General features: G+C 42.3%; 2 protein-coding genes across 2 annotated transcripts; both read right to left on the reverse strand.

The window, feature by feature from the left end:
- Positions 1-455: 455 nt before the first annotated feature.
- Positions 456-9503, reverse strand: ccdc135 (coiled-coil domain containing 135). The gene is made up of 17 exons (XM_069659671.1): positions 9367-9503; positions 8326-8494; positions 8118-8243; positions 7580-7768; positions 7312-7455; positions 6932-7147; positions 6684-6818; positions 5805-5871; positions 5363-5491; positions 5135-5263; positions 3339-3535; positions 2990-3205; positions 2779-2889; positions 2144-2254; positions 1114-1308; positions 908-1047; positions 456-628 (listed from the first exon to the last, which is right to left on the reverse strand). The coding sequence occupies exons 1-17, from the start codon at positions 9501-9503 to the stop codon at positions 535-537; spliced, it is 2505 nt and encodes an 834-aa protein (XP_069515772.1). The 3' UTR covers positions 456-534.
- A 1155-nt stretch (positions 9504-10658) lies between these two features.
- On the reverse strand, positions 10659-14863 carry LOC138590261 (macrophage mannose receptor 1-like). The gene is made up of 5 exons (XM_069660874.1): positions 14686-14863; positions 13926-14145; positions 12157-12498; positions 11864-11958; positions 10659-11020 (listed from the first exon to the last, which is right to left on the reverse strand). Exons 1-5 carry the CDS (start codon positions 14803-14805, stop codon positions 10889-10891), a joined length of 909 nt encoding a protein of 302 aa, XP_069516975.1. The 5' UTR covers positions 14806-14863; the 3' UTR covers positions 10659-10888.
- Between the last annotated feature and the right edge of the window lie 2232 nt (positions 14864-17095).

The raw sequence follows: 17095 nt of genomic DNA on the forward strand, positions 1-17095 counted from the left end.
GTCATAATATCTGTTTACAACTGCATTACAGTGTTTAAGCTGTTTAGTATGTTTTATTACAAGTCAGGAATCTTTCTGTAATGATGATAACAAATTCAAACAGCAGGGTCAAAATTAAGTCTCTTACCACAAATATGTTCACAACAGAGAACATCAGAGGCTTCATGTCCAGGCCTGACGAGGAGGAACGTGTCCGTGCTTGTCCAAAAATATCTCAGACTGTTTTACTAAATAAACTCTCTCTGGTCACCTGATGTGCAAACAGTTTCAAGAATCCAGACTAAACAAGTAGAGCAGCATGTTGTGACTGAGGAAAGAGGAGTATCCTGTTTGAACCTTGACCTCAGGTTTAATATTTGTACTGCACATTCTTCACCACCTTCGATAATATGGATAATAAAAACTAAAACCAGTACTCCAATAAAAACATTTAATATATTATGTCACACTTTTTATTGAGGTTCACCATTGCCTTGTTGCCTATTAGCATACATATTCATAGTATAATTGGCTAATGTGATTAATGTGAAGAAGTCATGAGTCTGATTTTAGGAGGGGGGCCAGTCGAGGGTCGTGTTTCAGCTTCTTATCCAGATCAGAGTATCTCTGAGGAGCTGCTGCCTTGTGCCTGAAACAAACACACATAAATAATTAAGTATACAAACACACACTGTTCGGATAAAGAGTTCACTGCCAAGATACTCGCCGTTCATTTTCTGCTGTTTTAGGCACCAGTTTAACATCTTTTTATGACTTCAAACTATAATAAATTAATAAATTCGAAGATATTTTAAGCTAATTTCATTGTGTGGATTTGAAACTTCTGATGACCTGTGTGGTGTGTGGTGTGTGTGTGTGTGTGTGTGTGTGTGTGTGTGTGTGTGTGTGTGTGTGTGTGTTTGCGTACATGCTGAGGCGTTTCTTGGTGACTTGTATTCGCAGAGTTTTCTCGATGCAGTAGGTCTGGTACTCTTCCTGCTGGTTCTCTGTCATGGTCAGCTGGTTCTTCTGGTACCACTGCTGCTTCCTCTGCAGCTCCCGTGTGTCCTGAAGCAGATTTATATCTTAGAAAATGGACCATTATAGAAATCTTGAGTTAAACTTGTGCTTCACCTTTTCGTAGCGTTCCTGAATGAGGTTGGCCTGCTCCACCAGTCTCTGTTTAAACTTGGCCAGACAGTCCTGGTGCAGCTGCTTGGCCTCTTCGGAGTTCAGAGTCTTGGGGTTGTCCAACCGGATGAGGAGAGGAGCGAGGAAGTCATCCTTCTTCTCCTGCAGCCACTGCTGCTCCTCTGCAGCCAAACGCTCCTGCAACAGCACAAATCATCACCGACATGAGCGTTCTGCTTCCAATTAAAGCAAGCCTGATTGATTGTATCGAACATTTGTAGGACAAAAGTGTGTTTGGCTGCTTAAAGAGAATAATGGTGTTCCAAGTGAATTATGTGGAAGTTATGAATGAATTTAGGGAATTGGAAATGTAGGATGGATTGAGTGATTAGATAAAAAGTTAGGGTAAAAAGATCAAATACATTAGGGTTAAATTAAGTCCTTTTTATCAGCCCGGTGTGGCTTCATCGTTGGACAAATAAACACCTGACTTAAGCAGAAGCAAATAAAGGTTTAAATAACTGTAACAAACATATTTCATTGTGAGTCTCAGAGAGAGAGAGAGAGAGAGAGAGAGAGAAAATTTGAAGTCATATGATTTAAACAAAAAACAAATCATTAACTAATATACTTTAACTGCTTTATAGGCACATAAATCCAGTGTGCAGAGTAATCAAATATATTCATATCGCTGTCTCTCCCTGTGTCTCTCTCGCGCTCCCTCAGTTCAGCAGGTTGGCAAGATCAAATTAGTGGTTTAATTATTTTATTATGGTTTATTAATACAGGTACAAATCAACAGTTGTCTTCTTTGCTGTGGCAGAGTACAGGCCTGTGCTGACACCTCTCCTAAATATAAGCAGGTTGAGTTCAGCGAATAAATAAAAACCACAGCTTGAACTTAGGAAGTTCACTTTTCTTTAAATATCAGCTGTCAAATTGGGCATCTGATAAAGCAGAGTAACCTGAATGGTTTCAGTGTGTGTGTGTGTGTGTGTGTGTGTGTGTGTGTGTGTGTGTGTGTTTGTCTCACCAGTTCCCGCCTCTGGCTACGGGCTTTGGCAACTCCAGCTGACGTCCACGGTGAGATGAAAAGCTCGGTGACTCCCTCCTCCTGCTGTCTGCAGGCCACGATGTCTTGCACCTACTCACACAAAAGCAGAAAGAACAATTCACATGTTTTTACTTATAGGGTAATTACGTTATTTTCTAAAACTGGATCATGTGTTGTTGTTTTTTTAGCAGAGATTGCTTCAGCCGGCAGCGTGGACCCATAACCTTCTTGTTGTTTCCACTGACAGGCTCAGATTGTTATTCTAAGTGTGTGACAACATGACAGAAAGGATCCCTACAGAGATAGACCTTTTTGTTACAGAGGAAGATGATTGTTTTAACCACACACAGACGTTACATCGCTCTCTGCACACACACCAGACTCCATTCAGAAAAACACTGATTTTACCGAGTAGAACTTGGATGTTGTTGTTTGCTGACTAACATCTGTTAGTTTGCTGCAGTTATTAAGTGTTATTGTTAGTTCACAATAACACATGTTCCTTCTTCGTTCGCCCTCAAATGTCATTCTTAAAGTCGGATAAATATGGGATCTGAGCTGCTGGTTGGGACACAGCTACATGGTTATTCCACTGACACTGATGACACGGTTACCTCTTGCTTTGACTGTTTAACTTGGAGAACCACCTCCTCCTCGTCCTTCTGCAGAGCCTTCAGCATCTCATACATAGACAGGGCCGTAAGAGGCTTCTCAGAGGGATCGACCTGACAAACAAATGCACACACACACACACACACACACACACACGTTATTTCATAGCATATGATCCGAGAGGCAGCTCAGGGACTTGATTGTCATCTGTACCTGGAAGCCCGAGACCATGTCAGGTCTAAATTCCTCGGCCTTCTCGGCCTCTGTTGACTCTCGTGGTTTGATGAAGCTCCTCTTCGAAGGGATGACCCGTTGATCCTCTAAGTGATACGTTATCTCAATCCGTCTTTGAGCCCAGAGGAACACTCGCTTGGCCACGTCTTCATGCGCAGTTTTAGATGTGTTCCTGTGGAAGCATTCCACCACTTTCTGCTCAGAAAGACAGACAGACACTTTATTATCCTCTCCTGAGCTTATGATATAATCTATATCATTATATGTTTAATTGAAGGTAAAACAGCTCCAATGTGAGTGTTTGCTCCTGGTCTAAGTTTTTGTTTACCAGTAGCCATTGGTCATTCAGATCATCTGTCCCATCAGACTTGTGTGGATCAAAGAAGGTGTGGCGTTTGTACAGGAGGTCGCTCCGGCCCTCGAAGAACTCCGTCATTTCACCAGGCGACTCCACCCTCCGCACCAGATCGTCAACACGAGCTCTGCTGAACTCCATCTCACGCTCTGTGTCTGTGTATCTGTGAACTGAGAGGAACAAATACACCATCACTGAGGAGGCTGACGCAGGTGGAGATTAAACCTCAGTGACTCAGAGAGCTTTTCCTTTTTTCTGGGCTGTATGAAACCAAAGTAAATGTTTGTTGAATATGTTCTGTAGTAGTAACAGGACAACACAGAGAAGTATTAACAACATATGATATAACAGGAGGGTGCACAACCTGCTGCATGCATGTGTTGATTTTTATGTAACCACTAGGGGGAGCCAAAGTCAGACATTTTCAAATTTACTTTAAAACTGCCACTAAAATTATTTAAAAATGATTTGTTCTGTTAAAGTTAAGTGATTTCTGCTCTGTTAGGGGTCTCTTAATACATCCAATAATATAAGATGTAGTTAAATGATGTCGTGAGGTAGCGTGGGATCATGGGAGTTGTTGTCTTTATTGTTAAACAACCACCATTGCAGATGAAAATCTCTGGTGTGACTCAGACAGAGATCACGTGCACGGAGGAGGTCATATGTTAAAGTTGGTTATTCATGTAATGGTACTTCTTCACTCTCTGACGTATCATCTGGTGTTTGCCCCGATGTGAGGAAACCAAATGAAAGCATGAATTAAAGTTTGAATTTCTCTAAAAGTTGTTGGAAACATTTAGGATACTGTAAATGCACAAGTCAACACAATATATGAAACACGTCGAGACGCTTTTAGACATTTCATGGCTGAAATGCTTCATGTTTAACCTTCAGTGACAGTTGACTTCAGATTTTCCTATTGGAAACATTTAATTCTTGTTCGAATCTGTTTAGTGATTTGTTTGTAATGCAGGTTCGTTTCCTGTTAGTATCCGTCATGAGGTCGTAGGGTCACTCTCATGTGTGATGGTAACCCCTGGGGCAAACAGGGAGCAGAGAAATGTGTGTTTCTGCAGCAGAGGGTCGTTCAGTCTTTCTCCTGTATGAAGTCTGCTTCTTGCGTGCAGAGAGGCGAAATATACTCCGAGCTCCGTGCCATGCACGCCTGTGTGAGCAGCAGAGCCAACAGGGCAGAGAAGAGACCCTGGTGCATCAGAGGGAGGGGGCCGTGAAGCCCAACATACTTTTCGGAGGGGTCGCAGCTCAAAAAGGTTCCTGTAAACACGATTGTACTAGTTTCTGTTTCTCATAAGTTTATGACTTTTTTTTCCAGTGGAAAATTTACGACTTTAATCTCTTAATTTTCAGGTTTGTTCTCTGAATATTTCTCTTCTCCTCCGCCACCATTTGCCACAACAAGCTTTGTGAAAAGTTAATTTTCTTAAATGTTGACCTCTTTTCCAAATAGATTCGACAACCTTTCTGTTTAGTTGCCACGTATGGAAATTGAACTATGAAGTAAAAAAGCCAGTGAAAGCTAAACTTCAACTAAAAGCAAAATATTTTAGAAGATCCTCCTGGAGCTGTTTCACCCACATGCATGATTTTTAAACCTTTTCTTATCTGCTTAGAAACTTTTCGTACCCGGTTTGGAATCGGGGCATGAGTGAGGATGAAGAAGTGTTGTTCACATTAACCTCTGCCTCCTGCACAGGTAGTCTGGGTGATCAGCTCGGACTTTGGCGTCTTGTTGATGTGAGACTCACATAAAAGGTGGAAACGTCTCCCGTGTTTGAAGCGTTCTGTGGTGACGTTGTCGACCATGTTGACCTCTCTCTCCTGCAGGTTGTCCTTCCTGTGCTGGTACCACTCCTTCACGCTGACGGCCTCAGTGCCTTCAACACACACGCACACACACACACACACACACACACACTCAGACATTTAAAGGCTTAAATGCCTTGAAGTCACGTTTTTCTCCATACAACACTCACAGTCGAGGTCTTTGTAAGTCGTCATTCGTGTGATCAGTCCGTCTGACATCAGGTTCATTGCAAACCTCTCCAGCTTTGCTCTCCTGTACTGAGTCACCTTCTTCTTTCCTGGCCAGCGGTTCTCCAGGTCTGAACAAGAAATGAACGACAGCATTATGAGGCCTGTGTTTGGGTTGGAGAAGGCATCAGTGTCAGTCCATGCGTAGGATCCATCACGGCTGCAACATGATCTTTCATCTTGGACCAAAACATTTTGCACCTTTTAGTCATTTAGACACAAAACATGTCAAAGTTTTGAAATACAGAATTTCCATTTAAGATGTTACATGTTTTTGTCCTGATGCTCTAATGTTGTGTTGGTCTGTGTGCTCTGAACTTAAAGAAATGGCTTCTCTTCTTCTTTTTGCTGATATTGGCAGAGACTCCTGTAGAGGTACGCTACCTTTTTTTGTGATATTGATGCAGCTGACCCAGGACCTAGGCATCTCAAAAACCCGGGGCTGCTCCTCCTGCCCCTGCAAAACAAGCAACAGCCCAGTGTTGAGTTTACAGGAACATGACCGTAAATTCTCAAATAGTGGGCGGGGCCTTTATTTACCTCGGCTGCAGAGGGTACCAGGCTTTAATATGAAGCAGGCTCATGTTAGAGACAGGCCGTTATTTCTAACTCCCTCTGTGCATGTGCTCATATTTTAGTATGAAGCCTCAATGTTCTATGACCCGCTCTGTTTGCGCTGTTTTTTTCCAGTACCTGTTCTTTTCGGATCGATGTTCAAGCTCTAAGCTAGATCTAAAATTCAGAGATAAATTCTGACACTGTGTCACGAAAGCCGTTCAGTGTTCAGATTTCCCGACTTCCTTGAAGGCATCAAATCGATCCGACCTCCATTCAACACAAGTGCATTTTAAAAGTCGTTTTCTTCTCCTCTTGAGGACCTGACAAAGCTTGCATATTTACTTTTTATGCATTAATGTGCATCGCAATGATGTTGAAGTTTTGGCAAAGGTAAGACTCGTTAATTAAAGTCAGTCACAAGAAAAACGGTTTCTTTTTCTGTCACAATGCAGCACACGGTCGTTTATCGCTAACTGCTCCGGTTAGATCCAACCCGCGGTGACTAAAACAGCACTTAGATGAGTCGTCCACAGCAAAGTGTTGATTTGTTATAAGAAACATGATTGTATGATTATTGTCTCATATTAGCAAATAAAAAGAAATGAATCGCTCATAAATAATTCTAAAAAACATTCAGAAACGATTTGAATTGACTTTTTTTTTGCACACACACACACACACACACACACACACACACACACACACCTCATCTTTATTGATAGTCATCATCCTTCTAGTTTCCTTCTTCTTCAAGGCTTCCAGAATCAGCTGTTTTCTGCTGGTCGCTCCGAACAGGACCGGCTCCCACAGGTTCAAATCGTCCAGGTCAAACACCATATTCTACACACACACACACGCACGCACACACACACACACACACACACATCATTTATTTAGACGTACATGTAGTGTAGTGTGGCTCTGCAGTGTATCATGAGTTGTTGTGGGCTCACAGCGCAGCCGTTCCTGCAGTCCTGCATGTTGACGTAGTAGTTAAAGTTGTTCCACACGCTGTCGATGCCCAGGAAGTTGTCATCGTCAGTGGAGTAGCTGTTTCCTGTCAGAGGGTCGATGAAGAAGTTCTCCCTGACGCTGCGGCTCCCTGACAGCACCAGCACCCAGCAGTGTCTGCGCAGGCCTCGCAGGGGGTCAGCAGGTCTCTGCTCACTCTGCTGCACGTACAGAGGCAGAAAAGGTCAAAGATCAAGGTTTGATATCACACTTTAAGCTCTATTTAAGGGTGTTTCGAATACTTCTCTGTTGTTTTCATCGGTACGACCCTCCTGTGTTCTGTTTCCACTGTGTTGGATTTACGGTACAAACATCAGATTACCTCTTCAGGGCTTTGTTTCTGAAGCAGCGCAGCTTCAGCATCCTGTGTCTTCTTCTCTTGCTGCATCAGAAAGTGACTCTTGAGCTCCCTCTGAGGTTTCACTGCGTATTTGTTCTCCTGTGTCTCCTGCTCTGAGACCACACTCTGCACACAAACAGAAAGCAGAACAAGCAGACGTTCATACCTGTGAGTCAACAGTCAGATTAGGGAGGAAAACACACGAGTACAAGTCGTTCACCTTGGTTAAACAATGCTGACTTACCTTGACCTGAGTGTCCAGCAGGGGGCAGTCCTGCAGGCTGTGGTCCAGCAGACACATCTCTTTGACTGCGAAGCCGCTGACACAGTAGGCGTCGTGGTGAGCGCCGATCAGCAGGCTGCACAGCAGGGAGGCAAACTCAAAACATGTGGCTCTCTGACTCTGCAGCACTGAGGTGGAGGAGAACAGCTTCCTGGGCTGGGACGGCAACACACACACACACACACACACACACACACACACAAACACACTGTCACTCATGCACAACCAAGACAAGGTGCATGAGTGTATTTATACATGTGTATGACATCATGTTAGAACAAAAGCGGCCTTTCCAAACGTCAACAGCCAACTCTTTCCAGTTGTCTGTTTGCAGAGCTGGCCCTATTTATTCACTTCAAACATGTTCTGTTGCTTTCTCAGGCACCTTTCTATTATTTGTCTTCATCGTAGTTTACAGAATAAATATGTATAATTCAAATTTGGCCTGTGGTTACAAAACAAATGGATCATATAATCATCATGGTGCGAGTGTTTTCTTCCTCACCAGGTCTTCAGGCGGCTCCAAAGGGACCAGGGACAGGAAGTTAGCCACAAAGCTAGCACAGCCCTCCCAGGTGAAAAGTTCATGGTGGTTTACGGATGTCGGCCGAAGAGTCGTGGAAACAAACTTCTGAAAGGGAGAGAGAATGAAGAAATGTATCCTGTATAGAGTACAGGGTCTGTGTGAGGGATTGTTGGATTTCTAAAGTTACCTTTACACCACATTCGTTGACGGGGCAGAGCAGCAGCGGTTTGTGTTCGGGATACAGGTGTGAATACTGACGCTGGAAGTTGTCGACGATGTTCAACAGTCGCGTCTCGTTGTGGGAGTTGACCCTGTAAGACTCGGGACACAGCTCGCGTGTCTTCTCCTTGTTCAGGCTGGTGATGGACAGCAGGTAAAGACAGTGAATAATATCTTATATCAATCATTACACAGGTTTTATTACTTAGAAGGTTTCTGTGAGCTTTTTTTTAAGTGTCACATTATACTTGATGATAACTTCAAATTACTTAATTTATGTGCTTCAATTAATACTTGAGTCATGCTCTCATATTACCCAGTCCAACCTTTCCCTCTTTATTTTGCTTCTGTCAAAACCTGGAAAACTGAGTTACTATAAATGGGCTGAAAGATGTTGTAGCTTACACAATTATTCTATTAATCAGTCAATTAGACAAATAAGGATCAAATGATCAATTGGTTGATTGTTATCAAATCAGTCATTCATGTACATACATTTACAGACTAAACCATCAATCAGAAAGGAAATGCTTTTTCCTTTCTGATTGATGGTTTCAAACGTTTTTTTTTCTATTTTTACTTCTTTTTTTAATATTATAAATTGTTTGTCTATTTGCTTTTTACTTTTCTCTATGTATCAATTCTTATTTTTGTTTATCTGACGCTGTAACACCTGAATTCCTTGTTCATAAAGGCATAATGCTTTCATATTGTAACTTAAATGTCTCATTGTTTCAGCCCTTAAAGTATTTATGTGTGCATTGGATACACTTATTAGTTATTTTGGTCCACCTGCCAAGACAACAGATAAAACTGTCCTCTTTGTGTCAACTGTTTGCTGTCGATGCAAAAATAAATAAATAAATAAAGTGATAATTTCAAGACTGGTTTGGTGTACATGGATCACACACTATGAAATTTCAGACAACTCCTCGCCTCCCTCAGTGTGTGTGTGTGTGTGTGTGTGTGTGTGTGTGTGTGTGTGTGTGACTAAGTTGTAGATTCTCACAGAGGCTCTTGATATGAATCATTGAGGTCACTGAGAGTCCCCTCCTGCTCAGTCAGCCCCTCTTCTTCTTCTTCCTCCTCCTGTGTCTCTCCACCTCTGCACGGCTCCTCGCTGTCCGACTCCAGAACAGTCTCCATCTTTTATAAAAGCAGTATGCATGTTTACATGTATCTGAAGTATAGTGTACAATACTGGTTATTGATGAGGACTTATAAGCCTGGGAAGAAGGGAACACACACTGGTATAATTTTCTTAAATTATGACAAAATACTTTTCAGGGAACAGTCGTGTGACTTTAGTGTCTGATGGTGAATCTATGTGTAGATAAAAACAGATGTTCGGAGCAAAGAGCAACATGTTATTCGGTTCATTTCAGGGACTGTTCCCAGTAACTGTTTTTATGTTTTAGTGTTTAAAATGTACACGGTACTTTTTTTTCTTCCATGAGTAATTCCTTAGCCCTATGTTTTTGATTCAGTACTTCTTGAACTACCACAAATACTATGAAGCACTTTTACTGTGTATTTATATTCAGTCCATTCACTCCAAGCCGAGTCTTCTGACTATATTGTGGGATAAAACCTATTTCTTCTGTAACTGTAGAAGACACTTATATTTCTGTAATATCATACATTACATCATGTGTAGTTAGGGTTAGATTTCCATTTATCCATTAGCTAACATAGCTTAATATTTTAAATATTTAATATATTTGTATAACCAGTGTAGAACTTGTAGTGTTAACGTTAATAACTGTCGACATGGTGGAAGTTAAGCTAATGTTAGCTAACGTTTACATCAACTAACGGTTGATAACGGTTAATAATAATACATGAAAAGTATCTGATCTGACTTAAAAAAAAAAATATTGAAATATTCTCTCCAAAATACCAACATTTACTCACTCGGTCCCACGGAAATTAACGGCTTTTGTTCGGGGAATATTCTCTCTCTGCTTAATTTACTAACATCAATTTCTGTTGAACGACTGAAACTTGGAGCGTTTGCTTTAGTACGCGTCCATGGCAACTGCAAGCGAGACGTGATGACATCATCAGCCATGTTGCCTTCACGTGCTCTCGGAAATAACGGAAACGCTCTAAAACAAACACGAGAAAATGTGCCTTTACTGTTCTTAAAATTATACAGACTCTTTACTAAAGTAAAGTACAAGTACCTTTAATTTGTACTTACAGTGCTTTGGTAAAATATATTAATTTCAACTCTGACAAGACTTAATTGGAGATTATTTTTATTTCACACATTTTGAAACAACATCAAAACAACTCTAAATCAGTCTGTGAAACGGGCCTACGCCTTATATCAAATCATTTTAATGTCCTCACATATTAAAAAGCTACAACCAGCGAATATTTCCTTGTTTGATTTGAAAATGATGAAAAGATCATCAGTAAAGCAGTTGTGATTAATTGTCTAATTGTTGCAGCTCTATTCTGACCAATAACAGGAAGCTTTTAAGGAAAGAAATACATTTTTCTCTCATGAAAACAGACACAGAAGTTCAACATCCAAGCTCCTCCTTCTCCTCCTTCTCCTCCTTCTCGGTCTCCAGCTTGTGGAAGACGTTTCCATCCGGCTGCTTCCTCCAGCTCAGCGTGGCATTCACCCCCTCGTCCTTCAGATTCACTTCGAGCTGAGATACAAAACTCATCATGATTATCAGTGAAATACATGTTTGGTTAAATGTACCACTGTTAAATTAGATTGGTCATTGTTATTTATGTTTTCCTCATCTGGAAGTTCAACTTTAGGAGCACTTTGCTTCACATCTCTGGAAATGGGACCATCCAAGGAGCACGAGAATGCTAATTACAATTCTGACTAAATATACTCGTTAATACTGCTTATTTCACAGTGTTCACGTTATGTCATGTATCTACGTATTGTAGTTTATATAATGCGTATATCTTTTGATGTGCATTTAACTTTAATTGTTATATTTTGCTGTATTTATTTTTTCAAATCTGTATCCGTTTCCTACGGTGGCCGACAAGGACAAAAACGTTACAACAGCTTGAAGAACTTCCATTAGACCAAAACAGCTGCAAATACAGAAACGATGCAAAAACAAAAAGACAAAAGTCTGAAAGAAATAAAACAATGAAAATGTGCTGAAAGTAAAACACGTGCATTAAAAGCAAACGTGCTGCAAATACTGAAATGATGCAAACCCACTTTTGGAGTGCTCCAGGGCTGTAGGGAGGTGGAACAGCTTTATTATTGTCGGGAGAGAGAGGGAGACGAGGCAGAGGTTTTATTTTTGCTTCTGCAGCGTTTCTGTATTTGTAGTTGTTTTCCTTATAATGGAAAAGCTTCGGGCCATTGTTTGTCCTTGTTGGACACCATACTTTCCTACCTCTTCAGACTATATCATGTGCGGCTGTCATTTGAATTTATCTTCAGGGATCAGTGGAGTCTCAAATTATCTTATTAAAATTTGCTTTTGCATAAAATCAGAGGGTTGAACATGATTTACCTGTCTCAAGATGTCTTCCATCACAGCAGAGTCACTCAGATCCAGAGACGGGCTCTTCTTCAGCAGACTCACTTTGATCACCTGCTTTGACTTTACTGAAAAAAACGTGTTCAGGGAATATTACTCAGAATTTCATTAGTTTCAATGTAAAACCGATTATTAGTATTTAGTCTACTAACAAATTAATGAAAAAAAATTAAGTGTTTTTAAACTTTCTTGTTATACTTCAAATGTTTGATGCAAAGTAAACCTTAAACCAAACGTAAATACTTTTTGAATCACCTGATGCTCACCTGTACCGTAGCAAATGAACGCTCTCTTCCAGGCACAGCTCCAGTCCTCCCATTTACCGCCATCGCTGAAGTCTGCTGCCACACATTCCTCCCCTGTGAACAAGTTTTGTGGTTCCAATGCTTTCCAGTACCTAAAAGAGGAGTCACTCCCATCCAACCACTTCCACGACTCTCTGGAAAGGCCGATCCAGACTTCTTGTAACAAAGGTACCAAAACTGCCACCTGAATGTTCTCTGCCAGGTCTCTCACACTGACCAGGTCTGTGTGGTGCTCTCTGCAGTAGCTCTGGGCATCAGTCCAGGTCATGTCAGTGGAAATGAGGACAAATTCCACATCAGACTCTGAAAAAGGACCACAGTGAGGTGTCAGACGTTTGTGATCCATGCTGCATCTGTGGCAGTTATTGAGCTGTTATAAATCCATGGATCTAATGAATTTGACATTAGACATTATTGTGTTAATGAACATGATTTACATTCATAAAAACATTCTTAAAATGAATGCTGAATGGATGCATACTCTTTATGTTTGTTTCATTAATGCTTTATCATTTGTCTCAGATGTATTAACGTAAACAAAGTCACGTTCCCGGGGCGTGTTGGCCTCCGACACAGTTCTCCCTGTCACCGATTCTCTTTGTTATTTTTGTGGACAGGATCTCAAGGTGCAGCCGGGGGGGGAGAGTTTCCAGTTTGGGGACCTCAGAATTGCATCTCTGCTTTTTCCTCCAGCAGGCACTGGGGCGGTTTGAGGAGTGTGAAGTGGTTGGGATGAGAGTCAGCACCTCCAAGTCTGAGGCCGTGCTTCTCTGCTGGATAATGATGGATTGCCCCCTCCGGGTGGGGAGTGAGTCTCGCCTCAAGTGAAGAAGTTCTAGTATCTCGGGGTCTCGTTCACGATTGAGGCTAAAAGAAATCGTGAGATTGATGGACGGGTCGGTGCAGCGTCAGCAGTAATGCGGGTGTTGTACCGGACCGTCGTGGTGGAGAGGGAGCTGAGCCTGAAGGCAAAGCTTTCGATTCACCAGTGGATCTACGTTCCAGCCTTCACCTGTGGTCACAAGCTTTGAGTAGTGACCCAAAGAATGAGGTCGCGGATACAAGCAGCCGAAATGAGTTTCCTCCGCAGGGTGTCTGGGCTCAGTGTTAGAGAGAGGGTAAGGAGCTCAGACATCCAGAGGGAGCTCGGAGTAGAGCCGCTGCTCCTTCGCATCGAAAGGAGCCGGTTGAGGTGGTTCAGCATCTGATTAGGATGCCTCCTGGGCGCCTCCCTGGGGAGGTTTTCTGGGCACATCCAACTGGGAGGAGGAGAACCCGGGGCAGACCCAGAGCTCGCTGGAGGGATTATATATCCACCTGGCCTGGGAACACCTCAGGATCCCCAGGGAGGAGCTGGAAAATGTTGCTGGGAAGAGGGACGCCTGGGTCACCTTGCTTAGCCCGCTGCCACCGCGCCCCGGCCCCAGATACGCGAAAGAAAATATATTTATTAATGCAAACACCTGTTTTGTTTTGTTTTTACCGTAAGGCTGTGTGCGTATTGTAAGATATGATAAGATACAATACAAAATGACACAATACAAAACAATAAGCTAAAATACGATAAGGTAAGATGAGATAAGATGAGATGATTCGATATGATGCCTGAGGGATAATGTATCGTGAGCAGGTTGTTATAGTGAAGAGGAACCCCCACAGGGTGCACAGGACTTGTCAGGGATTGGGTACATTAGCGCGTATCTTCTTTTATTGTGTGGTCATATCCTCACCTGTGACATCGCAGCAGACTGACTTAAATGTGCTCGTACACGGTTGATCGTTCCACGTTCCAAGGTTAGTTATCGTCGCGCAGTGTCTTCCGCTGTTCAGGTTGACAGGATTTCCTGTCAGCCACTGTGTGAACTCCGTCTGCCCGGCGCTGTAGAAACTTGGGTCTGACAGAGACCACTTCCAGCTGTTCAAGTCGTCGTACAGACCAATCCAGACTCGCTGTAAGCAACAATTCATTCATGTTTCTTCAGTCTCATTTGTTACATTTAAAGCTTTAGACCCTGGCTTATCTTTTAGAGCTGCTTCAGGAAGTACTCCCCCTTAGCGCCCTCTACATGTACGTGCAGAGTTGTTGCTGTAATTTTAGACTTTCAGCACTTTGCAGCTTGTGTCCATTGTTGTGTTTGAATTTGCATCCTATGAAAATCTCTTTGACTGTTTTACTCCTCTATATTTACTTAGAATTTACGATGGAGGTGCAGAAATAGGTACTCTCATATGCATGACATCTGTGGGTCGAATACATATTGTTAACGAACTAAATATGATGCATTTTCTTGAGATTAAACAACCGAGCCGTACACAGAGCTCCACCTTTAGACATAAAATCTAAGTGCTAACAATGTGCCTTTGATATGTTGTGGAGGAAAAACACAGAGTAGCATTACATTAAAATACTTAAGTGCCGTTCATCTCATGTAAAACTTCCAAACATGATTTTAAAAAAAGACTTTGAAATGAGAGAAAAGGTGAACTTACAAAGCTGCTGTCAGTAACGTAAATTAGTCTGCTATCATCGACCATGTGGTTCAGGGTGTTCACGTCCTCCATGCTGCCTATGGTGGCCAGGTCTGTGTGCTTTTCTCTGCAGTAGTCCATGGCTTCATTCCTGCTCTTGTGCTCATAATAAACAAAGAACCGACGTTCAACTTGTGAGGAGGCGGCACACAGTCCTGAAAGCAGAGAAAGCAGCATTAAAATGCAGCATTATAAAGGACGGTAAAAGACCTCCAAATTCACACCCTCTGTTCTGTGTGAAATATTGTTTGTCTAAAGTCAGCAGCAGTCTGAGGTAAACAAGTCATCATCTCCCAAAGTTACTGCATTTGTAGAAATTAAAAAAGATGATCTGATCTTTAAAAAAGAAAAAACAATCCAGCAGAACAGTCTGCGTGTATTTCAGTTGGTTTATGTTGCCATAGCGAGGAGTTTGACTGACAGCCAGCCATCCAATCATGACAATCACATCCCGGGGAGCCTTTTGAGTCGCCTAATCATGACTCCCAGTTTGCGCTGCGTACAGACTTGATAGTTAGACAGAATTGAATTTTACAACCTTGAAAACTTATGAACACAGTCAAGTCATCCGAGTCATCATGCCTCAAGTCAAGTCGAGTCTCAAGTCATTTATTTTTTGTCAGGTCGCAAGTCATCAAAACAGTGACTCGAGTCCGCCAAACGCTGTGTTCCTCATGTTCCAGAGTATAAAGCCTTCTTTAAAGATTAAAGATGATAATTCATGATAATAATGATGATAATTAAAGATGATAGCATTAGTGTTGGATGCTTAACACAGGCACATTTTCCAACATACTGAGAATCTAATCTTTAGCTCTTACTGTGCTCGTAGTCCAGCCGCAGAGTTGTAAGATATCTGTGGGTTATCTTTACGTGTTCTTTTCTCTGCAGTGCAGACTCTTTATATCTTTACTAAAGGTCTCAATCCGGCTGTTGCATGGACGTCATGAAATAACACGTTTAATTCAGTTGATATTAGTCATTACATCAATTAAAATAGAACTAAAGTACATCATTATGACGTTCTTATAAAAGCTTTGCAGACAGAAGATACACGAATGTACTGCGATTAAAGAATATTTACATGTATAAGATATATACAATACTTGCCTGACGCAGCCATGATGAGGAGAAGAACTGCGTCCATCCTTTTTGCTCTCTGATTATTCTAACGTGAGGCTTCAGACGGACAGCTGCTGAAATCGCTAGCTCACACAGAATCATCTGACTTCATGTGACTCCATCTGGGGCTAAAATGATTTGCATGTCAGGGAAATCATTTTCAAAAACAGGTCATATATCATCTTCTTTGACTGCACAGTGACCACAATCTGTCTGTCATGATAAGGCAGTGATATATCCAGAACTAATACTAATACAGCAGTCAGTCAAGGAAACATCACATTACACCAGCTTTAGGGGCCCAGAGTTATCCCTTGGAGGCAAACCATCCATCATCTATACCGCTTATCCTGTTCAGGGTCGCGGGGGGGGGTCGAAGCCTGTGCCAGCCGTCATTGGGAGGGAGGCGGGGTTACACCTGGACAGGTCACCTGTCAATCACGGGGCTGACACACAGAAGCTGTGTCTCAATACACGGGCTGCAGCCTTCAAAGGAGGCGGTCCATGGAGGATGCTCCATTCACAGCCTGCGTAATCGTTAAAGCCGAACTGAAATGAGACGATCTGGTCTACCCTTGCGTCACTCACCAAACGCCACTCCTGTCACCTAGCGACAGGTAGCTAGGGGGCTAACTAGCTAGCATAACTTAGAGTAAGTTATCCTATTATTTTAAAGATAAAGTTTACATGTGTAAAGCTAGTTATTTGATTGAGTTGAAACCAAAAATGTTTACAAAAAGTTTATTCCTCGGTCGTTTAAAAGTCCGCCTTCCATTTGAATTGGCGTGCAATGCATCTCGGGATACGGAGGAGGCATTTGTTGGCCGCATCTGAAGGAGCCTTCGAATTGGGATAACCTTCGACGCGCTTCTTTGATGCAATCGGCCTTCAAATACGCCCTTTGAAGGCTGCAGCCCGTGGATTGGGACACAGCTGGAGACAGACAACCTTTCACACTCACATTGACACCTACGGGCAATCTAGAGTCACCAATGAACCTAACGAGCATGTGTTAGGACTGTGGGAGGAAGCCAGAGTACCCGGAGGGAACCCACGCATGCACGGGGAGAACATGCAGACTCCACACAGACAGGCCCACTACGTCCTAAATGTTGCCTGTTTCAAAATGCAAACTCCCTCTCCTGCAAAGGAAATGAGAGTTTTGAGTCATCACAGTGAAGGAGAAGAAAAAGAGTGAGCCAGCGAAAAAACGTGCTGATCAATTTCTTTCAGTCAACTCAGAGAGCTG

The sequence above is a fragment of the Semicossyphus pulcher genome, unplaced genomic scaffold (genome assembly GCF_022749685.1).
Source record: "Semicossyphus pulcher isolate SPU_LCO1_2020_fin unplaced genomic scaffold, fSemPul1.0.p SCAF_13, whole genome shotgun sequence".
Classification (NCBI taxonomy): domain Eukaryota; kingdom Metazoa; phylum Chordata; class Actinopteri; order Labriformes; family Labridae; genus Semicossyphus; species Semicossyphus pulcher.

Excerpts from the sequence above, each read along its gene's own strand:
- ccdc135 (XM_069659671.1), bottom strand. The coding sequence starts at position 9,503 with ATGGAGACTGTTCTGGAGTCGGACAGCGAGGAGCCGTGCAGAGGTGGA. Across the intron at positions 8,244-8,325 it reads TCAACGAATGTGGTGTAAAG|AAGTTTGTTTCCACGACTCT; the intron begins GTAACTTTAGAA and ends TCTCCCTTTCAG. Across the intron at positions 629-907 it reads ACCAAGAAACGCCTCAGCAT|GCACAAGGCAGCAGCTCCTC; the intron begins GTACGCAAACAC and ends TGTTTGTTTCAG.
- LOC138590261 (XM_069660874.1), bottom strand. The coding sequence starts at position 14,805 with ATGGACTACTGCAGAGAAAAGCACACAGACCTGGCCACCATAGGCAGC. Across the intron at positions 12,499-13,925 it reads AGTCTGCTGCGATGTCACAG|AGTCTGATGTGGAATTTGTC; the intron begins GTGAGGATATGA and ends GTCCTTTTTCAG. Across the intron at positions 11,959-12,156 it reads GTTCATTTGCTACGGTACAG|TAAAGTCAAAGCAGGTGATC; the intron begins GTGAGCATCAGG and ends CGTTTTTTTCAG.